Source organism: Monodon monoceros, unplaced genomic scaffold (assembly GCF_005190385.1).
Source record: "Monodon monoceros isolate NGI ecotype Baffin Bay Population unplaced genomic scaffold, NGI_Narwhal_1 Super_Scaffold_11, whole genome shotgun sequence".
NCBI classification, from domain to species: Eukaryota; Metazoa; Chordata; class Mammalia; order Artiodactyla; family Monodontidae; genus Monodon; species Monodon monoceros.
This window is the reverse complement of record NW_021703767.1, coordinates 124,032,542-124,055,743: the sequence shown is the minus strand read 5'-3', so window position 1 is coordinate 124,055,743 and position 23,202 is coordinate 124,032,542. Positions and strand designations below refer to the sequence as shown.

The following is a 23,202-nucleotide window of genomic DNA, read 5'->3' as shown; positions in this document are numbered from 1 at the left end:
CCGTTGCAGAGCACAGGCTCCAGGCGCGCAGGCTCAGCGGCCATGGCTCACGGGCCCAGCCGCTCCACGGCATGTGGGATCTTCCCGGACCAGGGCACGAACCCATGTCCCCTGCATCGGCAGGTGGACTCTCAACCACTGCGCCACCAGGGAAGCCCACATGTCTTTTTGAATTATGGTTTTCTCAGGGAATATGCCCAGTAGTGGAATTGCTGGGTCATATGGTAGTTCTATTTTTATTTTGAGGAACCTCCATACTGTTCTCCATAGTGGCTGTATCAGTTTACATTCCCACCAACAGTGCAAGAGGGTTCCCTTTTCTCCACACCATCTCCAGCATTTATTGTTTGTAGGCTTTTTGATGATGGCCATTCTGACTGGTGTGAGGTGATAGGTCATTGTGGTTTTGATTTGCCTTTCTCTAATGATTACTGATGTTGAGCATCCTTTCATTTGTTTGTTGGCCATCTGTGTATCTTCTCTGCAGAAATGTCTATTGAGGTCTTCCGCCCACATTTGGATTGGGCTGTTGTTTTGATACTGAGCTGCATGAGCTGCTTGTATATTTTGGATATTAATCCTTTGTCAGTTGCTTCATTTACAAATATTTTCTCCCATTCTGAGGGTTGTCTTTTCGTCTTGTTTATGGTTTCCTTTGCTGAGCAAAAGTTTTTAAGTTTCATTAGGTCCCATTTGTTTATTTTTGTTTTTATTTACATTTCTCTAGGAGGTGGGTCAAAAAGGATCTTGCTGTGATTTATCTCATAGAGTGTTCTGCCTATGTTTTCCTCTAAGAGTTTGATAGTGTCTGGCCTTACATTTAGGTGTTTAAACAATTTTGAGTTTATTTTTGTGTATGGTGTTAGGAAGTGTTCTAATTTCATTCTTTTACATGTAGCTGTCCAGTTTTCTCAGCACCACTTATTGAAGAGTCTGTCTTTTCTCCATTGTATATTCTTGCCTCCTTTATCAAACATAAGCTGACCATATGTGCATAGGTTTATCTCTGGGCTTTCTATCCTGTTCCATTGATCTATATGTCTGTTTTTGTGCCAGTACCATACTGTCTTGATTACTGTCACTTTGTAGTATAGTCTAAAGTCAAGGAGCCTGATTCCTCCAGCTCTGTTTTTCTTTCTCATGATTGCTTTGGGGGACTTCCCTGGTGACACAGTGGTTAAGAATCGGCCTCCCAATGCAGGGGACATGGGTTCGAGCCCCGGTGTGGGAAGATCCCACATGCTGCAGAGCAACTAAGCCCGTGCTCCAAAACTACTGAGCCTGAACTCTAGCACCCACGAACCACAACTACTGAGCCCATGTGCCACAACTACCGAAGCCACATTGCACAACTTCTGAAGCCCGTGCACATAGAGCCTGTGCTCCGCAACAAGAGAAGCCACTGCAATGAGAAGCCCACGCACCACAACAAAGAGTAGCCCTCGCTCACCACAACTAGAGAAAGCCCGCACCCAGCAATGAAGACTCAATGCTGCCATAAATAAATAAATTTATAAAGAAGAAGAAAAAGATTGCTTTGGCTACTTGGGGTCTTTTGTGTTTCCATACAAACTAAAATTTTTTTCTTCTAGTTCTGTGAAAAATGCCATTGGTAGTTTGATAGGGATTGCACTGAATCTGCAGATTGCTTTGGGTAGTATAGTCATTTTCACAATATTGATTCTTCCAATCCAAGAACACAGTATATCTCTCCATCTGTTTGTATCTTTAGTTTCTTTCATCAGTGTCTTATAGTTTTCTGCATACAGGCCTTTTGTCTCCTTAGGTAGGTTTATTCCTAGGTATTTTATTCTTTTTGTTGCAGTGGTAAATGGGAGTGTTTCCTCATTTTCTCCTTCAGATTTTTTGTCGTTAGTTTATAGGAATGCAACAGATTTCTGTGCATTAATTTTGTATCCTGCTACTTTACCAAATTCATTGATAGCTCTAGTAGTTTTCTGGTAGCATCTTTAGGATTCTCTATGTATAGTATGTCATCTGTAAACAGTGACAGTTTTACTTCTTTTCCGATTTAGATTCCTTTTATTTCTTTTTCTTCTCTGACTGCCATAGCTAAAACTGCCAAAACTATGTTGAATAATAGTGGTGAGAGTGGGCAACCTTGTCTTGTTCCTGATCTTAGAGGAAATGGTTTCGGTTTCTCACCACTGAGAACGTTGGCTGTGGGTTTGTCATATATGGCCTTTATTATGTTGAGGTAGGTTCCCTCTATGCCCACTTTCTGGAGAGTTTTTATCATAAATGGGTGCTGAATTTTGTCAAAAGCTTTTTCTGCATCTATTGAGATTATCATATGGTTTTTATTGTTCAATTTGTTAATATGGTGTATCACATTGATTGATTTGCATATACTGAAGAATCCTTGCATTCCTGGGATAAACCACACTTGATCATGGTGTATGATCCTTTTTTTTTTTTTTTTTGCGGTATGTGGGCCTCTCTCTGCTGTGGCCTCTCCCGTTGCGGAGCACAGGCTCCGGACGCGCAGGCTCAGCAGCCATGGCTCACGGGCCCAGCCGCTCCGCGGCATGTGGGATCTTCCCAAACCGGGGCATGAACCCGTGTCCCCTGCATCGGCAGGCGGACTCTCAACCACTGCACCACCAGGGAAGCCCTATATGATCCTTTTAATGTGTTCTTGGATTCTGTTTGCTAGTATTCTGTTGTGGATTTTTGCATCTATGTTCATCAGTGATATTGGCCTGTAGTTTTCTTTTTTTGTGACAACTTTGTCTGGTTTTGGTATCAGGGTGATTGTGGCCTCATAGAATGAGTTTGGGAGTGTTCCTCCCTCTGCTATATTTAGGAAGAGTTTGAGGAGGATAGGTGTTAGCTCTTCTCTAAATGTCTGATAGAATTCGCCTGTGAAGCCATCTGGTCCTGGACTTGTTTGTTGGAAGATTTTAAATCACAGTTTCAATTTCAGTGCTTGTGATTGGTCTGTTTATATTTTCTACTTTTCCCTGGTTCAGTCTCGGAAGGTTGTACTTTTCTAAGAATTTGTCCATTTCTTCCAGGTTTTCCATTTTATTGGCATAGAGTTGCTTGTAGTAATTACTCATGCTTCTTTTATTTCTGTAATGTCAGTTGTTACTTTTCCTTATTCATTTCAAATTCTGTTGATTTGAGTCTTCTCCCTTTTTTTCTTATGAGTCTGGCTAATAGTTTATCAATTTTGTTTATCTTCTCAAAGAACCAGCTGTTAATTTTACTGATTTTGCTATTGTTTCCTCCATTTCTTTTTCATTGTTTTCTGATCTGAACTTCATGATTTCTTTCCTTCTGCTAACTCTGGGGTTTTTTTGTTCTTCTTTCTTTAATTGCTTTCGGTGTAAGCTTAGGTTGTTTGAGATTTTTCTTGTTTCTTGAGGTAGGACTGTATTGCTATAAACTTCCCTCTTAGAACTGCTTTTGCTGCATCCCACAGGTTTTGGGTCATAGCGTTTTCATTGTCATTTGTTTCTATGTATTTTTTTTTTTTTTTTTTTTGCGGTATGCGGGCCTCTCACTGTTGTGGCCTCTCCCGTTGCGGAGCACAGGCTCCGGATGCACAGGCTCAGCGGCCATGGCTCACAGCCCCAGTCGCTCCGCGGCATGTGGGATCTTCCCAGACCGGGGCATGAACCCATGTCCCCTGCATCGGCTGGCGGACTCTCAACTACTGCGCCACCAGGGAAGCCCTGTTTCTATGTATTTTTTGATTTCCTCTTTGACTTATTCATTGATCTCTTGGTTACTTAGTAGTGTACTGTTTAGCCTGTGTTTAAACTATTTTTTAGTTTTTTTTTTCCCTGTAATTGATATCTAGTCTCATAGCGTTGTGGTCAGAATAGATACTTGATACTATTTCAATATTCTTAAATTTACCAAGGTTTGATTTGTGACTCAAGATGTGATCTATCCTGGAGAATGTTCTATGAGTACTTGAAAAGAAAGTGTATTCTGTTGTTTTTGGATGGAATGTCCTATAAATATCAATTAAGTCCATCTGGTCTATTGTGTCATTTAAAGCTTATGTTTCTGTATTAATTTTCTGTCTGGATGATCTGTCCATTGGTGTAAGTGAGGTGTTAAAGTCCCCCACTATGAATGTGTTACTGTTGATGTCCCCTTTTATGGCTGTTAGCACTTGGCTTATGTATTGAGATGCTCCTATGTTGGGTGCCTAAATATTTACAATTGTTATATCTTCTTCTTGGATTGATCCCTTGATCATTATGTAGTGTCTTTCTTTGTCTCTTGTAATAATCTTTATTTTAAAGTCTATTTTGTCTGAGTATTGCTACTCCAGCTATTTTTTAATTTCCATTTGCATGGAATATCTTTTTCCCTCCCCTCACTTTCAGTCTGTATGTGTCCCTAGGTCTGAAGTGGGTTTCTTGTAGACATCATATATACGGGTCTTGTTTTTGCATCCATTCAGCCAGTCTGTGTCTTTTGGTTGGAACATTTAATCCATTTACATTTAAAGTAATTATCAATATGTATGTTCCTATTACCATTTTCTTAATTGTTTTGGGTTTGTTTTTGTAGGTCTTTTCCTTCTCTTGTGTTTTCTGCCTAGAGAAATTCCTTTAGCATTTGTTGTAAAGCTGGTTTGGTGGTGCTGAATTCTCTTAACTTTTGTTTCTCTGTAAAGGTTTTAACTTCTCCTTTGAATCTGAATGAGATCCTTGCTGGGTAGAGTAATTTTGGTTGTAGGTTTTTCCCTTTCATCACTTTAAATATGTCCTGCCACTGCCTTCTGGCTTGCAGAGTTCCTGCTGGAAGGTCAGCTGTTAACCTTATGGAGATTCCCTTGTATGTTATTTGTTTTTCATCCCTTGCTGCTTTTAATATTTTTTCTTTGTATTTAATTTTTGATAGTTTGATTAATATGTGTCTTGGCGTGTTTCTCCTTGGATTTATCCTGTATGGGACTCTCTGCCCTTCCTGTACTTGATTGACTATTTCCTTTCCCACGTTAGGGAAGTTTTCGATTATAATCTCTTCAAATATTTTTTCTTTTTTGTTTTTTAAATATCTTTATTGGAGTATAATTGCTTTACAATGTTGTGTTAGTTTCTGCTGTATAACAAAGTGAATCAGCTATAGGTATACATATATCCCCACATCCCTCCATCTTGCATCTCCCTGGAACCCTCCCTATCTAGGTGGTCACATAGCACCAAGCTGATCTCCCCATGCTATGCAGCTGCTTCCAACTAGCTATCGATTTTACATTCTTCAAATATTTTCTCAGACCCTTTCTTTTTCTCTTCTTCTTCTGGGGCCCCTATAATTCAAATGTTGGTGCGTTTAATGTCCCAGAGGTCTCTGAGACTGTCTTCAATTCTTTTCATTCTTTTTTCTTTATTCTGCTCTGTGGCAGTTATTTCCACTATTTTATCTTCCAGGTCAGTTATCCGTTCTTCTGCCTCAGTTATTCTGCTATTGATTCCTTCTAGAGAATTCTTAATTTCATTTATTGTGTTGTTCATCATTGTTCATTTGCTCTTTAGTTCTTCTAGGTCCTTGTTAAACGTTTCTTGTATTTTCTCCATTCTATTTCCGAGATTTTGAACCATCTTTACTATTATTACTCTGAATTCTTTGTCAGGTAGACTGCCTGTTTCCTCCTCATTTGTTTGGTCTGGTGGATTTTTACCTTGCTCCTTCATCTGCTGCGTATTTCTCTGTCTTCTCATTTTAACTTACTGTGTTTGGGGTCTCCTTTTCGCAGGCTGCAGGTTCATACAGTTCCCGTTATTTTTGGTGTCTGCCCCCAGTGGGTAAGGTTGGTTCAGTCACTTGTGTAGGCTTCCTGGTGGAGGGAACTGGTGCCTGTGCTCTGGTGGGTGGGGCTGGATCTTGTCCTTCAGGTGGGCAGAGCCACATCTGGTGGAACACCTGTGTATCTTTTTTTCTTTTCCTTTGTGTTTGTCTAGTTTCACTTGAATTGCACCCTGCTCTTCAGATGAGAGTTCCTATTGTGAAACGGCTGTGCCCATCACCTCAGCTTGGCAGGCCATCTACTGGAGCACTATGCTCCACACTGCAATTGATCTGGGAGGATTTGATCAGGGGGTTTATAACAGTGGTTCAAAGGTGGGGTCTCTGACAAGATCAGGGTGTGAGCCTGCACTCCTTTAATCTCATCTCAGGTCTTCTAACCTTGATGATCTTCTCTGGCCCCTTCAATCCTGCCTCAGGTGGTTTGTTGGCTACTCCTCCCTTGATTAGCAACTGTTCGAATCTGCCCTTTGGAATTCAGGGAAGGTCATGGATGCTGGAGTCTTGCCTTGGTTTGTAGAAGCCAAACCTCTAGACGGACAGATTAAGGGAGTGAGCATGTTGGGAATATCCAGTCTCAGTCTTCTCACTTGCATATCCACATAAGAAAGACGAAGGATAAATAAAAGGAAGATCATTTAAAATCCAATTTAGTGTGAATTTTGTTATAATCTTGTGTCTTGAAGAGATGCAAATTCAAAGGAAAAAAAAGATGGAATTCATAGGTAATTCAGGGTATGGAGACCAGCTCACAATGAGGAATCCAGAGTGATTATTCCATTTGCATGTGAGGTTAGTGGCTGGACTTTTTTTTTTTAACGCTTCTTCTGGCAATTACGGTATTTGATTTCTGGAGCTTTAGTGGAGGGGGCTCTGTGTAGAGAAGCTGGGGGCCAGCTCTGTCCCTCCACGGAGCATGGTCATTCCCAAAAAGTGCCCTTCTGGCTTGGAGCACCTGGGCGATAGCAGGGCCTCCGGAGAGGGGTGGCCAGTGGTCGAGAATGGAGAGCTTTCCTTTCCTGCAAAGCAGGATTACTAATCCATCTTGGAGGGTTTTGAAGTGCACGACTCTTCATTGCAAAGGAAAATGCATCTGGACACCAGCACTTCTGGATAGTGGTGCCCCAAAATCACCCAGTCGAGCACTTTCAATAGAGCAAAGCCCCAAGATTTCCTAGAGGTATATATTCTTCTTTATAACTTAGCCACACTCTGATGATTGGCAGCAAAAGATGTATTAACAATGAATAAATGGCAAAATAAAAAATTCCCAGAGAGACTAGAATTTATGAAAGAAAAGTCACAATACAGGTCTCATCTTATTCAGAAAGAGTTTGCAGGTACTGACAAACTCTTGGTATGGGTAAAAAAAAAAAAAAACGTTTTTAAGGGTAATCATTAAAAGAATAGAAAATAATTAAGATGATGATTGTCCTACGTACTTGAAGAGAAAAAAAGAGCAAAGGAATCTCCACCTAGCAAATGTCAGGAAAGAAAAGAATGGAACAAGAAACCATGTAAACAGAAAGTAAGATATCAGGAATAAAAGCAGATATATAAGTTGGTCTCAGTGTCTATGAATGGTTTAATTTCCCTGCTAAAAGAACAAACCCTCTCACAGTAACTCTAAGAAACAAAATGAAATTTAGTTATATAGTGGATACAAGAGAGTTATCTAAAACAAAACAGTTTTCACAAAGGTGCCTGAACATAAAGTCAACACAGAGATGTACAAAGAACCAGCAACAACCAATTAGAAACTGTAATGGAAAAAGGATCCCATTCATAATAGCAATAAAAGTTATAACTAGTAACCTAGGAAATAAACAGAACAAAATATATGCAAAAGCTAAATTTAAAAATATATAAAACTTTATTGAAAGCTAGAAAGGAAGACCCAAAGAAAATTAGAGACATATTTCCGAGTGAGATGATTCAAAACTGTAAATGTGGTGACTTCCCTGGTGGTCCAGTGGCTAAAACTCCATGCTCCCAATGCAGGGGGCCCAGGTTCGATCCCTGTTCAGGGAACTAGATCCCACATGCCGCAACTAAGAGTTCTCATGCTGCAATAAAGATCCCACATGCCGCAACTAAAGATCCCGCATGCTGCAACTAAAGATCCCACATGCCGCAACTAAGACCTGGCGCAGCCAAATAAATAAATAAAGTTTTTTAAAAAACTGTAAATGTATTATTTTTCCAAATATTAATCTAAAACATTAACTCAATTTCAGCTCATCTCAATGGGATCTATTTTTGAATTTGACAAATTATTCATACAGGAAAATAAATGTGCTAAAACTACATCCAAGGAAAAAATTTAAAAGAACAATAACAAGACACTTACCTTAAAAGGTATCAAAACCTACTATAAAGCTACAGAAATTAGTATAGAAATGGAAGAGACTAGAGAGTCTAGAAACAAACTTATGCATCTAAGGGCATATGGTATATGATATACGTTTCAATTCAGTAAAGTAGAGAAAGAATGGTCAACTAGAAGCTGCAAACTCAAATGCCTATAGAAGCCAGGTAAGAGCATAAATGAGTGAAGCAAGGACGGGGTGGGACTGTAGCTAACTGAAGAGCACATGCCCATATGTGACAGGGGAAAGGTCTAATTCTGTGCTGATAACGACTATGCAAGAATTTGCTGCCAGATTCTTTGGCTTTTTAAGAGAAACTAGAAATAAGCACTTAAATAAAAATCCCTTAATTAAAAAAAATTAGTAATTAATTCAAAGTTTAAAAAAACCTGTATGGGCCCAATAAAATATGAGTGCAGGCCCAGTTCAGTCAGTAAACTACCAGGCTTACTTGCTCATTTATTCAATAATAAATGGTCTATAAATCAAGTAAAGTTAGATCTTTATATCATACCACATAGAAAATTAAATTTCAGATAGACTAAATATCTAAATTTTAAAAAAGCATACAAGGACCTTAAGAAATAGATTTACTTATGTAATAATATCAACAACAGCAAAAACAAAAACAATAAAAAGGGAAATGGCTTAAGCAGGTAGAGAAAAGGATTATAAAATCTGTTAAAATCTTATCAGCTTTTCACTACCCTACTTTGAACAGGCCAAAGTCTCTTTTCAAGGGTAAGACAAATTCTCAGTCAAGTTACCAACTTTTAGCCAAGCAGCATGTCATGGCAAGACAAGACAGGCTAAGCAACACAAATAAAGGATACAAGTATTCCTTACCAATTGATAATTTGTTATACTGTGATTGTAACCAAGGTTCACTGAAAACACCAGTCTTTCTGTCAACTGTTCAATACCTGAAAGTATCTCTGGTCAATTAGGGTCTGCTGCTGGTTATCTTTGCTGGGCTCATCTTTTCCCTCTTTGTCCTCAGCCTTTTTTTGACTGATAAGATCCTGTAATCTAAAGGGGAAAAAACCCAAGATAATACAAAATGCTTTACTAGACACTGGATTAAGATGACAAAAATAAGCCAATGATCCAGCTACCCTCCCAAAAGCTTTGTCATTTTCCATATATATGCGTGTTTATGTGCATGCACATACATGCATATATGCATACATAAATTTTTTTTTAATTTTAAGCCATGTTGTCACTGGAAAACAAGAAGACCCTCTTAACAGACACAATATAGAAGGAATCCCTGAAAACTAAAGGGATCAGACTGATGAAGAAAGTTCTAACCAGTCCCCAGCACTTATAAAAAATAGAATAGGAAAGAACTACAGTAAAGGATGAAAGCAACTTCCAAGGTACTCCAAACTTGATGGTGTAGGTAAGGGAATCAACAAACAATGGGTAGGGAAAACAGTTTGGGCACTGCAGCAGCAAGAGCTAGGCAGTTTGGTCCTTCCTTCGTCATAGTCCTCTTGTGCCGAAGAGAAGACAACAGTGATACCTGCCTGTCAAGAGGGCATGAAAACCCAAGAGACCATTGTCCCAGGTGGCTACCAGAACTCTGGGGGAAAGTCTCTTTGTCCAGAAACCTAAAAACACGAGTGTATCCACCTAGTAGCCCTTCTCCAAATATCTCTGAAGTCAAGGCTGTAGTAAATATTTCTCCCCCACCCACCATGCCTTAGAAAAAAGTCTCTTATTAAACCCACTTCAAATTAACCAGTATGACTATCAGTTTCCTGTGGAACCCTGACCCATTAAAACTGATTCCATGACTCGTTAGTAAGCTTTACTTGCTGTTTGTAAAATAGAATAGTGACATTCTATCGTGTCATTTGCCTACTAAAAAACAGTGGCTTCCCACTACTTTTAGAACTAAATCCAATCTCCTTGGGTTAGGTTTGAAATTCTCCATGCTGGTAGTCCTAACCCAATATTCCTCTGGACTCCTTTCTTACCTCATCTCTTATTACCACCTTACAATTATCTCCTTCACTCACATGCATTCCCCTTGATCTTCACTCAATTGCTTTTCTCTGCTCTCTGGTGAGCATATGCCAGAAACAAAATAAACAGAATTAGCTCTAGATAAAAAGTCAACTTCCTTCCTCTAATAGACACAGAGACCTCACAATCTATTTTCCACTTGACTTCCCATCTATTTACCATATTCACATATGTGACAGTTTTGCCTAAAGGCAGTGCCAGGAGCATACTGTCTAGAATACAAAAGTGACAGAAAAGCCAACAGCTCTATAGTGGGACTACAAGTCAACTGACATATCTGAATTTAAATGTTAGTTAACCTTTCATTCAGGTGGAAAAGTTTAATTTATCAATGAACTGTTCGCAAGTATGATTAATAAATATTATACTATGGATATATAATATTTTAACTGTCAGTATAGTAACCTGAATATATATATCATTGCATGTACTAGCTTACAGTCACTCTGGGAAATGAAATGTGATTCAATTAATTAGGTGAATAAAGAGATACCCTCAACGTAATAACGATAATAACTAACATATTGGGAGCCTGGTGATGATGATAATTAGTATTTATTGAGAAACTTCTCTATGCAGGAACTCTTCTAAGCACTCACATGTATTAATTTATTTAATCCCACTGTTTTTCTAAATTTACAGAAGGTAAGGATTAGTAAAAGCTAGGGATTCATGGGGAATTGACCTTTGGTTCACCTAGTCTCACAGTAAATATCTGCCACAGCATAATACTCCTGAAAACTTTTGTATTCTGCAAAACCACACGTGAAAATAACAGGGTTCAGGAGAAAAGTAAGTGTTAGCAACCAGACTATTTAAAACTGATGCAGCTTTATAACTAGACAGCTAACAAAAACAATAATTGGTGCCTCAGGAGATAAGTTAGACAGCTCAAGTATGTCTGGAGGTTGCCTCAGGCGATATTACAAATGCACAGCCAACAGAGCAGAAACGTTGGCTTGAGGATGCCAAAACTATGAAGATGGAAGTGGAGCTCCTGGCCAAAGAAGTCGACGTTGTAATAGGTGAGGAAAGAAGTGCAACCTGCTCCTGGCCAAAGAAGCTGATGTTAAAATAGGTGAGGAAAGAAGCTCAACCTGCCTCCAGCCTATAGTCTGTCTAATGCTGAGGGTCAGGGAGGGAGCCCTGGGTGCAGTTTCTCATTTTAAATTTTCTTAAGATAGATCTGAAAGGGCAGGTGCCTATGTACTAGCAAAGCTTTCCCCTTCCTGAAGTCTATACTATACTGCTAACTCCTTGTACCTAGGAAAAAAGTGCATGTAAACAATGCAACTTCTATGTTATACTATTAATCATTCCCTTATTTTCCAATTGCATATGACTTAATCGGTGTTTTAGAAACCCATGTTTGAACAGAATATGCTGTACTCAGAAATATTCCAGGGTTGTTTTATAGTCTCCAGAGTAGTGAGCAGAGCCTGAAGGCCATAAAAGTCTCCTAAAATGGCTAAGGAATTCTTTACATACTTAGCAGACACCCATTCCACATAGCTAGCAGCAACAGCTATGTTTCTTTGTGGAGTCTGGAAATCCAGAAAACTGTACTCCCAACTTAAAAACTATGTTGATAAGTTTCTATGTGCAGACACTTTATAGCTTTTAACTGTGTCTGTTGAAGCCTTTCCATAATCTCATGGTGACTCCTGTTCTGGAGTTCTCTTTGGGGGATAGATGGGGGAGCCTTAACTAAAACACTTTTTCCACTCTGACTCAGTATTTTTCCACTTCCTGCCCTTCCCCTAGGCCCATGAAAAAACAGGAGTCATCTGTGCAGCATGTCATTGATTGACCCTTACCTGGTGCCATTCTATGGGGAAAAATGGAACACCGAGGAGCCAGTCCTGTTTTGGCCTCTTTCCTATATTACTGCAGTAAGTCAGTAAAGCCTTGATTGTTAATTTCAGTTTGGCTCATTGTCCTAACTGACCACCTCAACTCCTGTCAGCTCAACACTAGGGTGATGAAATTCTGATTTTATTTTCTTCTAGCAAAATATAAATACCGCTGAAAAATTAAATGGAATTAGTGTAGTACCTTTGGTTATCTTGCACTGGCAGACCTATTTGATCACTTCCCAGCAACAGAACTTTATAACCAACTTGTTTGTAATATTAACTCAAACAAGAAGCTTTCCCATGTTAAATTAATTTGATATTTGAAGACTGGTTAGTTGAAAGGTAACTACAGACTAAAGAAAAATATTAATTTTCTCTAGTTATCAAAGGGAAAGAGGGACGTCCCTGGTGGCGCCATGGTTAAGAATCCGCCCGCCAATACAGGGGACACAGGTTCAAGCCCTGGTCCGGAAAGATCCCACATGCTGCGGAGCAACTAAGCCTGTACGCCACAACTACTGAGCCTGCGCTCTAGAGCCCGCATGCCACAACTCCTGAAGCCCACGCGCCTAGCCTAGAGCCTGTGCTCTGCAACAAGAGAAGCCAGTGCAATGAGAAGCCCGCGCACCGCAACGAAGAGTAGCTCCCGCTCGCCGCAACTAGAAAAAGCCTGTGCACAGCAACGAAGACCCAATGCAGCCATAAATAAATATATAAATAAATAAATTTCTAAAAATAAGGGTGGGGGGAGAGACTTTCCTCTCCTTTTCTTGTAGCATTTCCTTTGGAAAACCTGTAGTTATAAATCCTAAGAAGTATGTAGATCTTGTTAAAATTTACGTAAGCCTCCTGCCAATTTTATATCCTAGCAATGTCTTTCTTGGGAACCTTAGAACCATCTCTTCAAAGGTGGACATCAGGGAAGAGGGTGCCTTGTCTCCTTTTCCCTGTTGGAGCTTAGCCTATGCTCCTGGCTCTAAATTGTAACTTCCTCCTTGTCATGAAGATACGTTTCATTTTTCCTTTGGCTAAAGACAATTCCATGTATGTAATGGACTGCATATCTGCCTGGCTACATTAAAGGGTGAGATTTCTTTCGGTCTTTGAAATCTCTTTAGCAGGTTGCCTCTAATGCACACTGCAGTCTGGCTGGATATTTATTCCAACTGTTATATAAAACTGTTTCTTTTTTTTCCTACATATGTGGAGAGGATTCACTGGGTTGACAGGAGATTTTTTTTTTAATTTTTTGAGTAAGTCATACTTTTATTTTTCAGAAGCGAAAAGGACAAGTGGCAACTTGCCTTTGGAAAATACATTAATATCAGAGTAATAAGCTATCTATCTCATAGAGACAGTGGCCTAAGAAAGACTGTATTATCATATAAATCTCAAAGTTCTATTAAATAAATCGCAGAATAATATGTTTTTAACTGACACAACAAAACAAAAACATCAGCAACAACAAAAAATTAAACAGAATCCATAATGTGGTATGTGAAGACGGAAAAAGGAAAATCTGGAAATCTACACACAGAGAGCTCTCTATTAAAATCAAGGAGGCCCAAATCTGTTTCTTTTAAACAATATTCATGGATATAACTGCATTTTTCTAAATGTCTCATTGGTAATACTCAGTCTCCTAAGTCTGGTTCCATAATAATCTATAATGTAACTATTTCCATCTGAAGGTCCAACAATCTGCATTGAAATAAGAATGAAATCAATTAGGTTCCCAATTCCACAAAATCCTACAGTGTAAAACTTTAACAAACACATTTTGGCAATATATGGACTTGAGAAAACCAATTTCGTTTCCAGTAAAATGTGTTTCATTGCCACCAAAATCCTTACAAGTTATGTTGGGTGCTGGAAAACATGGAACATGAGTGGTGTAGTTTGTACAGTTAACTGGTTCTTGTGTAGCATCATTTATTTTTGGATCTTTACAAATATACTGTCCCACTTTGAGGTCCTCGCACTTAAGTGACTCCTTGCTGCCACCGGCGGCAGCTCCCCAAGTTCCTGTGGTTACTGACACAGCCCACAGGACAGCCAGGAGCCGAGCAGCAGCAGTCTTGGAAGCAACCAGCCCGGAGGGCCAAGCGGCCACCATGCTGGGGACCAGCGCATCCCCCTGGAGATTTTTATTTTTGATTATTTCCCTAACATCACAGTAGTTCTTTGAAAAAAATATTCTACCTCTGCCCCAGCAGAAAATAAAAATTTGAAAATTTTTTACATTGAAAAAGTTTTTTTCATTGGGTGCTCTGTTTGGTTTTAATTATCAGCGTGGTGGTTAAGAGTGTGAGCTTGAGAGTCCAAATGCTTGGGTATGGACCTGATTTCTTTCCAAGTTCTTCCACATACCACCTCCTGTGCAATATGGGCAAGTTATCTAACATTCCTAATTCTCTGTTTCACATCTAGATACTACAAAAGTTCCAAACTTAAAAACAAATTAGTGACAGATTTTTTAAAATTCCAAATGTAAATTTCTAAAAAAAACACAAATCCTTTATTCAAAATGCAAATCATTTCTTCAAAATTCAACAGGAATACATAGCAGGGATTGGTTCTGAATCACAATTTTAAAGTCTAATAGTGAAGTCACTCTAAAAACCAGTTCCCAAATGAATAACAAAAAACATATACACAATCAAATCTCATTATTCATGGTAGTTATACTCTATAAAGTCACCATGTACACTGAATTAGTGAAGACTGAACCACTGCTGCTAGGGGGAATACAGGATCAGGTTCCTGCATGCCTCTGGTCACATTTTCCTCAACTGATCAATATATATAACCTTGTTTTATGTGTGTTAATGTTTATAAAGACATCTTTTTAAATACTGTTGTTTCATTAACATTGGACTCATGGCTAACAGCACTATAACTCATGCCTAAATGAAGTTTCTCTAACACATGTATATTCTCTGCAAGGTACATCACAGCCTTCTTGTGTGTAGAACACTACACAGCACTTCAGTACCATGCTTGGGACCATCTTGGAGAAATCACCAACAAAAAGCAAAAAATGAAAAAATAAAAGTGGCACTGACAGCAAAAAGAATGACTATTTACATTATGAAAGCTGAAACAAAAGGGCAGAGCATCACATCGCTCAGCAGCTGAAAATGTGTATACTGGGCACATCCATGAATGGTTGTGCAGGTGCCACCACTACTGATTTGGGGATTAAAAACAAATTTTAGCAGATAGGCAAATTCACAAATATGCAATCTGTGAATAATGAGGAAACGACTAGATATCTCTATGAATATATGTGCATGCCTTTATGTGTGTGAGTATCTTCACTGATACATTTACATTGAAGTCCTAAGATTCCTTTGAAGGGGATCGGGATATGCCACTCCAAAATATGCCACTTTGAGGGATGGCCTAGTGCTTAGGATTCCGGGCTTCACTGCCGTGGCCCAGGTTCAATCCCTGGTTGGGGAACTAAGAGCCCACAATCCGCATGGTGTGGCCAAAAACAAAAACAAACAAAAAACCCAAAATATGCCACTTTGACATAAGAAATGTTTTAAGCTAAAGGAATTTGAGAAATGGCAGGAGCAGGAAGGACTCTGACCTCCCCCTTCTCCCCTGAAGCAGACCATAAGACCCTCATGCAACAGGTGCCCTCCCTGTACCCAGAGGAAAGGAGCATCTTTATCTCTGAAGACGAGGAATCTGAATTTCCCCCAGTTTATTACCCTTAGCTCATACCCTTTTGTACTATCACATTTTCCCACAACTTTCCACTCTTCATCAAACCTAGTAAATGCTCAAGCTTAACAATTTCTTCAAGTCTTCATTTCTTCTCAGGTCAGGCAAAACTTACATTAAATAAATTTACATACTTTTCTCATGTTAATCTGTCTTTGTCAGTTTAATTTTCAGGTCCAGCCAGAGACCTTAAGAAGGCTGAGAAGTTTTCCTTCTCTGACTTTTTATCTCCCTTACATCCTCCTTTTCCCAGCTGCTCCTTGACCAATTTTCCTATCTCAGTTAATGCCCCAACAACTACCTAGTTATTCAGGACTAAAACTTAGTCTTGATTAGGTGATTTTTTGATTTTTTTAAGTTGACTCTTGATTTTTCTCCCCCCGTCAGCTGCCTATATCCCCAATCCATCACCAAGTCCTATCAGTTCTATCTCCACTACTGCCACCTTCGACCATGTCACTACCACTTCTTGTCCAAACTCATACAATAGCAACTCTCACACTATTTCACCTTTAGTACTTATATTATATCTAAATTGTCATTTATTTTTTCATTGCCCTTCCCCCTTCACATAACCTTCATGAGAGCAAGAACCTTTTCTATTTGATTTACCACTGTAATTTCAGTATGCAGAATGCCAAGCAGATAGAAAGAGGTACTACAGCTACCTAAAATATCAAGCAATAGTAGGAAGGGAAAAAATATTAATTGAATGAATGAAGGCAACCTTTCCAAACCTTTCACTTCTCTTCTCTTTTTTAGTTTTCCTTCCTTAATTTAACTCAATATGTAATTCCTGGATGGCCAGAATACTATACTTCCCTTTCACTGTGGCATGTGCTGCCATAAGGAAGAAACAGCTGTCACTGAAAATTGAATCAACATATGCTAATACAACTGATTTAATACACCTAATGCATATTTTAACTCATGTCATTTTTAAAATATTTCATCTCAGTGCTCACTGCACTACTTCAAGTCCCATTCCCTTGAATCAAAGAGTACACATAGCTAATCTTCAGAAAATACTATCACTATTTGAAGACCAACTTTTCGAAACTCCTGAGTACATGCTTTTCAAAGTCATAAAAGAGAGGTGGTGGATATGAGTGACACACTGCATTCATTCTGGGACCTTTAGTTTTTTTTTTTTTTTTGCGGTCGCAGGCCTCTCACTGTTGTGGCCTCTCCCGTTGCGGAGCACAGGCTCTGGACGCGCAGGCTCAGCGGCCACGGCTCACGGGCCCAGCCGCTCTGCGGCATGTGGGATCTTCCCACACCGGGGCACAAACCCGTGTCCCCTGCATCGGCAGGCGGATGCTCAACCACTGCGCCACCAGGGAAGCCCCAACCTTTAGTTTTAAAATACGATGAGGCTATATATTATTCATGTCATAACTACCATCAACAAAAATTTGGGCCTTGTCACCTCTAATTTCAATGATTCTCTTGCAATTCCTCCATGACTTTCAAAGACAACTTTCTAATTAAAATCTTTGCCTTTTATTATATCAGACAATTACCTTTTCCTTGTTCTTATTTAAGATGCATATACAGCCAAATCCAATACAGTAGAAACCTTTAAAACTGTGGAACCAGAAATATCCATTTTTAATGTCATTTCCCCCCATCAGCCTGGTAATTTTGAGCCACGGTCACTATGGGGTAAGCTGACAGGTAATAAAAATAAATAATAAGATACAAAATCTTAATAAATTTTTAACTTTGGTAAAATATAATTACTTGATGCTTTTCTTAAGGGCTTTCTCCAGCTTCTTCACCTGTTGTTGATAAAGTCTTAATTCATGCTGTGTGGGCCTGTAGAAGATAAATCATGTTGAACGCACTTATTTTTATTTAATAAAACTATACCGTAAAGATATTTAATAATAAACAATAGTGTATACCCTGTTACTTGTCACAAATATGCTTAAAAATTCTTAAAATATTTCATGATTGCTGGGCTTCCCTGGTGGCACAGTGGTTAAGAATCCGCCTGCCACTGCAGGGGACACGGGTTCCAGCCCTGGTCCAGGAAGATCCCACATGCCAGGGAGCAACTAAGCCCGTGCACCACAACTACTGAGTCTGTGCTCTAGAGCCCGCAAGCCACAACTATTGAGCCCGCGTGCCACAACTACTTAAGTCCACATGCAGCAACTAAGACCCAACGCAACCAAAATAAATTAATCAATTAAAAAAAAATTTCATGACTGCTAATGAGGTATTTATTGGCCATTGGGTTTCTTCTTCTGTGTATTCCCTGTTCAAAACTTTCTACCCATTTTTATTGTTATTAATCTATTACTTGTTTTTATAGTGAATTATCTCAAATGTACGGACAAGAATAGAGAATAGTAAGACAAATAGTACTGTGTCCACCGCTCAAGCTTTATCAAAGTTGAATAGTAATTTGTTTCAAATATTTTAACTAAAACGTTATACATGTACTTAAAACTCCATGTGTGACCCTGATTACTGTCATTGCTCTCCTTCCCATACCACAGGTAACCACTATCTGAAATTCATTCTTCATTCTTCCCATGCATGTTTTATAAATTTTTACCTCATATTTATATAACCATAAATTTACACATTATTATGTGGCAGGCTTTTAAACTTTATAGAAACGGTTTTTACTGTAGGTATCAGTCTCCTCTCCATTAAAGTATAAGATTTACAAGAACAAGGTATTTGTTTTGCTTATTATATATTATCCCAGAACTTAAGGCCATGTCTAACTTACAATAGGTATTCAACAAATATTTGTTGAATAAAAAAGTCTCAGCAGTGTGCATTCCTTATTACTCTCTGTTAACAGGTAGAGTGCCATCCTTTTGTGGTTGTATGATGTACATAAATAAACCTTTCTGTTGTATGCCATTTAAACTTTTTAATTCCCCCTTCCCACAACACAGGCATATGATGAGGTAATAAGACATTCTAAAGTAATTTGGAAAAAACAATTAAAATAAAAAATAAAGTTATTTGGGAAAGGGAAACCTGCTGGCTTAAGACTGAATATATTCTGAGTTCCTACCCAGTTTCATCTTCTTCCTATTTTCTCACTTCCCTTGCCTATGTATGTATTTTTGCTCTTTCCATGATATGAGAGACAAATGACTAAAATAAGTATGAGTATGAGGTCCCCAACATTAGTTTTAGAGTAAAGGGGACAGAATGATTTATTTAATATTCAAAATTCCAGTTTATGCTTAAATGGAAGTTAAATAAAAATGACAAGTTTCTCTCACCTGGTTTCCAAATCTTTCTGGAGATTCAGCTTTTCACTTAAAAGTGCATCTATCTTAGATTTCGATTCCTTGAGTTGATTCTGTAATGACTGCAACACATTTCATAAAAATATAGTTAACTTTCCTGGGAGATTATTTAGATTATCATTTTGCTTTATAAAAAAAGTATTTATCAGTCATATAGTCCCCATACCATTAGAAGGCCTTTATAAGTAGGTGAAGCACTCAGACTTCTGTAGTCTTCTTCTGACTGACTTTCATCTTCTTCATATTGCCTATGAAAAGATACATGCAGTGTATTTATGAAAAATTTATCTTCAAAGAAAAAAAATCTAGCTAACAAAAATCAAATCAATACAATAAGGGTTTGATAACCTAAACATGAACTAAAATTTAAGCTAAATTTCCTACTTATTCTCACAGAAAATGGTATTAGAACATACTACTTACCACCTAGTGCTATAGTATATATTTGTTCACTAATGCCTTAATTGGAAGGTAAGATCCATGAAGACCAGAACTTTGTCTTGTTCACCATTGTATCTCACTGCCCAGAAGAATATGGGGCATAAGAGGTGGTGAAAAAACACTTCTTGAATGAATAAACAAACAAAGCATATTGTTTTTTCCTTCTAGTACTTTTAGGTCACAAAAATATCTATATCAAAAAATGCAGGGACTTCCCTGGTGGCACAGTGGTTGAGAATCTGCCTGCCAATGCAGGGGACACGGGTTTGAGCTCTGACCTGGGAAGATCCCACATGCTGCGGAGCAACTAAGCCTGTGTGCCACAACTATTGAGCCCGCGCTCTAGAGCCCACAAGCCAAAACTACTGAGCCCACGAGCCACAACTACTGAGCCTGCATGCCACAACTACTGAAGCCTGTGCACCTAGAGCCCAAGCTCTACAACAAGAGAAGCCACCGCAATGAGAAGCCCACGCACCGCAATGAAGACTAGCCCCTGCTTGCCGCAACTAGAGAAAGCCCGCGTGCAGCAACTAAGACCCAGCAACGAAGACCCAATGCAGCCAAAAATAAATAAATAAATAAATTTATTTTTTAAAAAAATGCAGAGTATAAGTGGACAAGGCCACAGACTTAGTGTCCCTGATTCAAGTCTTGACATCACCATTAACCAGTTGTGTTATTTGGGTAGGTCAGTCTCTCAAAATTTGTTTTCTCATCTGTAAAACAGAGATAATTTCTGTCACATCTACCTCACAGAATTGGTGTTAAAAGTTAAAAAGATATCAAAGCATTCTGTGAGCTATAAAGTACTAGAAAATCAGTATTAATGTTTTTAAAAATCCTGATACACTAACACAGGGCTGTCCGATACGGTAAACACTAGGTACACACAGGCAATGAGCACTTGAAATATAGCTAATGCAACTGAAGAGCTAGACTTTTAATTCTATTTCATTTTTTTCTTTTTTAAATTTATTTATTTATTTTTGGCTGTGTTGGGTCTTCGTTTCTGTGTGAGGGCTTTCTCTAGTTGCAGTGAGCGGGGGCCACTTTTCATTGTGGTGCGCGGGCCTCTCACTGTCGTGGCCTCTCTTGTTGCGGAGCACAGGCTCCAGACGCACAGGCTCAGTAGTTGTGGCTCACGGGCCCAGTCGCTCCGCGGCATGCGGGATCTTCCCAGACCAGGGCTCGAACCCGTGTCCCCTGAATTGGCAGGCAGATTCTCAACCACTGCACCACCAGGGAAGCCCAATTCTATTTCATTTTAATTAAAATTTAAAAACTGAAGCAGTGTAAAATATTCTTCTGTTAAACACGACTTTATTGTTTAGGACTATATACCACTACCATGCATCATGTTAAGGTATTAATGTTGTGGCCTAGTTGTGCAATGGGTGCGTGGGTAGTTTGTAGTACTATATACAAACACACCACCAGTCTAGTCAGTATCAAAGGATTGATTCAGTTAGAATGTTTTTTTTCCTATATACCAATATAACATTGTAAGGTGTTTGTTATGATACTATATTTATGGTGATGCCTATATAAATCATAATTGATAATTAATATAGTTATTATTTTAATTATAAGAACTAAACTTTTTTAGTTTAAAAAATAATTATGGACAAATTTTTAACAGAATCAAGTGGAGATGATAACATCTGAGACAGTACAATAATTGGAACAGTAAAGAAAAGAGACTGAAAGAACGTATGCCACAAATTTCCTAATGAATGCTACTATAATTTGCTATAACGAACTCTTACAATTCAACAATAAAAGACAAAAAAGTCAATTTAAAAATGGGCAAAGGATGTGAGTAGGCATTTCTCCAAAACAGATATGCAAATGGACAATAAGCCTATAAAAAGACACTCATCATTAGTCCTTAGGGGAACACAAATCAAAACCACAATGAGATATCCCTTTAGGATATTCACAAAGTTGTGTCACCATCTCGACAATCAATTTTAGAACATGTTCATCACCCCACTGAGAAATACCATACCCGTTATCAATCACTCCCCATATCTCCTCTCTGCCCTGAGTCCCTACTCTACTACAATCCAATTCCTAGGCAACCACTCATCTACTTTCTGTCTTTATGGACTTGCATACTCTGGACATTCCATGTAAATGGAATTGTATATTTTGTGATGTTGTGTTGCAGCAGAGTAGGGGCTCAGGGCGGGGAGTGATTGCCAACAGGGTTTCTCAATGGGGTGATGAACATGTTCTAAAATTGACTGTGGAGATGATGACACACTTTGTGAATATCCTAAAATCATTGAATTGTATGCTTTAAAATGGTGAATTTTATGGCATGTGAATTATATCTCAATAAAGCTGTTTATTTTAAAAAGTTGTTATATAAAAAATCTTTTAGGATAATAAAGTAGATGACGATAGGATGCATTTTCAGCAAATACATAATGAACATATTAAGAAGTTTCCTTTCAACAGTCAAAAAAGAATTAAAGTCACCGAAACCAAAATTAACCATACAACAAAAACTTTTAAAATAATTTTTTAGCAAAATCTGAGGTTATAATTTTGGCCACCTATAAAACATTTTGAAGTGTTGCACAAAAACAGAAACTGTCCTTACATGAAATAAATTGTTATGGAAATTTTTTTGGAAAATTATGAGAAAACAAAAGTTATTTTTATAAAAAAGTGAAAGATCTTCAATTAAGCCCATGAACAACTGCCTGGAGAATACAAGACCTTTCTTATAACATCAAAGATGAATTGATTTAATTTTAAAAATTGCAAATACGTTTCTTTATCTTTAGATGAATCATATCTCAATTAACGCTTTGGGAATGTTCTGTCTCAGAGGACTTCCAGATTTACCAAGAAATGTTGACAATTTGAGGTCTTAAAATAAAAATATCACACTTACGGTGTGTCTTTGAATTTTACATATCTATCAAAGAAGAATTTCAGCTAGATATGAAAAAATCATTTTTTTCCACAATGGAAGGTGCTCTAGCTTTGTAACATCAAAAATCCAGATTTACTGGAATGTTCAAAAGACTGATGTTTCTCATTGCTTTGTTATACTGTATAATACATATTAGAAATGTGCTCAGTTTTCTGAAGCAGACTATGACAGTGTCATGAATATAGTTGTTAAAATTATACAGCACCTGTGTAAATGCTATACCAGTTTGCAGAACCACTGAAACAAAATGACTTTAACAATCTTGTGTTTTTTGCCAATGCTTATGGGTTGAGCCATGGAAGGGTTACAAAGACTAACTGTACTGTTAACCTGGATATTAAATAAAATATATTAAAATGTATTTCATTGGTTTCTTTTTACTTTTCAACTTGGCTACATGAAAATGCGAAATTATATATGTGGCTTGCATTACATTTCTATTCGAGACAGCTGTACTAATATATCCCTCAGACCTTCTTCTAAAACACATGCTAGCCTTGAACAAATGACCATTTTAGGAAAGATGACTAAAATAAGGATGACTGAGTAGCCTCTATATAACAAGTACTAAAATAGATGTTTTATACAAACTATTTCACATTTAACAGGTGAGGAGTTTGAGTAGTTATTTAACTTGCTCAAAGTCACACAAATAGTTAGTAGTAGTAGTGAGATTCAAATTGAAATCTCTCTGGTTCCAAAGCCTATGCACTCACATCATTCCCTATATATACTCTAAAATACCT

General features: G+C 38.2%; 1 protein-coding gene and 1 pseudogene across 13 annotated transcripts in view; both read right to left on the bottom strand.

Moving 5' to 3' along the window:
- The window catches only part of CEP70 (centrosomal protein 70), an 80,039-nt gene that overhangs the window by 14,922 nt on the left and 41,915 nt on the right, over window positions 1–23,202 (bottom strand). For 12 of the 13 annotated variants that reach the window (XR_003792332.1, XR_003792333.1, XR_003792334.1 and 9 more), the window contains 4 exons: window positions 19,232–19,313; window positions 19,039–19,127; window positions 17,528–17,602; window positions 9,086–9,191 (listed from right to left, as the gene is read on the bottom strand). Coding sequence is in view for 10 of the 13 variants with exons in the window: in XM_029214372.1 (XP_029070205.1) it covers window positions 9,086–9,191; window positions 17,528–17,602; window positions 19,039–19,127; window positions 19,232–19,313 (352 nt within the window). In the remaining 3 variants the exon portion in view is untranslated. The remainder of the gene's footprint in view (window positions 1–9,085; window positions 9,192–17,527; window positions 17,603–19,038; window positions 19,128–19,231; window positions 19,314–23,202) is intronic. The other variant, XM_029214374.1, reaches the window with a different exon arrangement.
- Window positions 12,857–14,207, bottom strand: LOC114890661 (annotated as a pseudogene).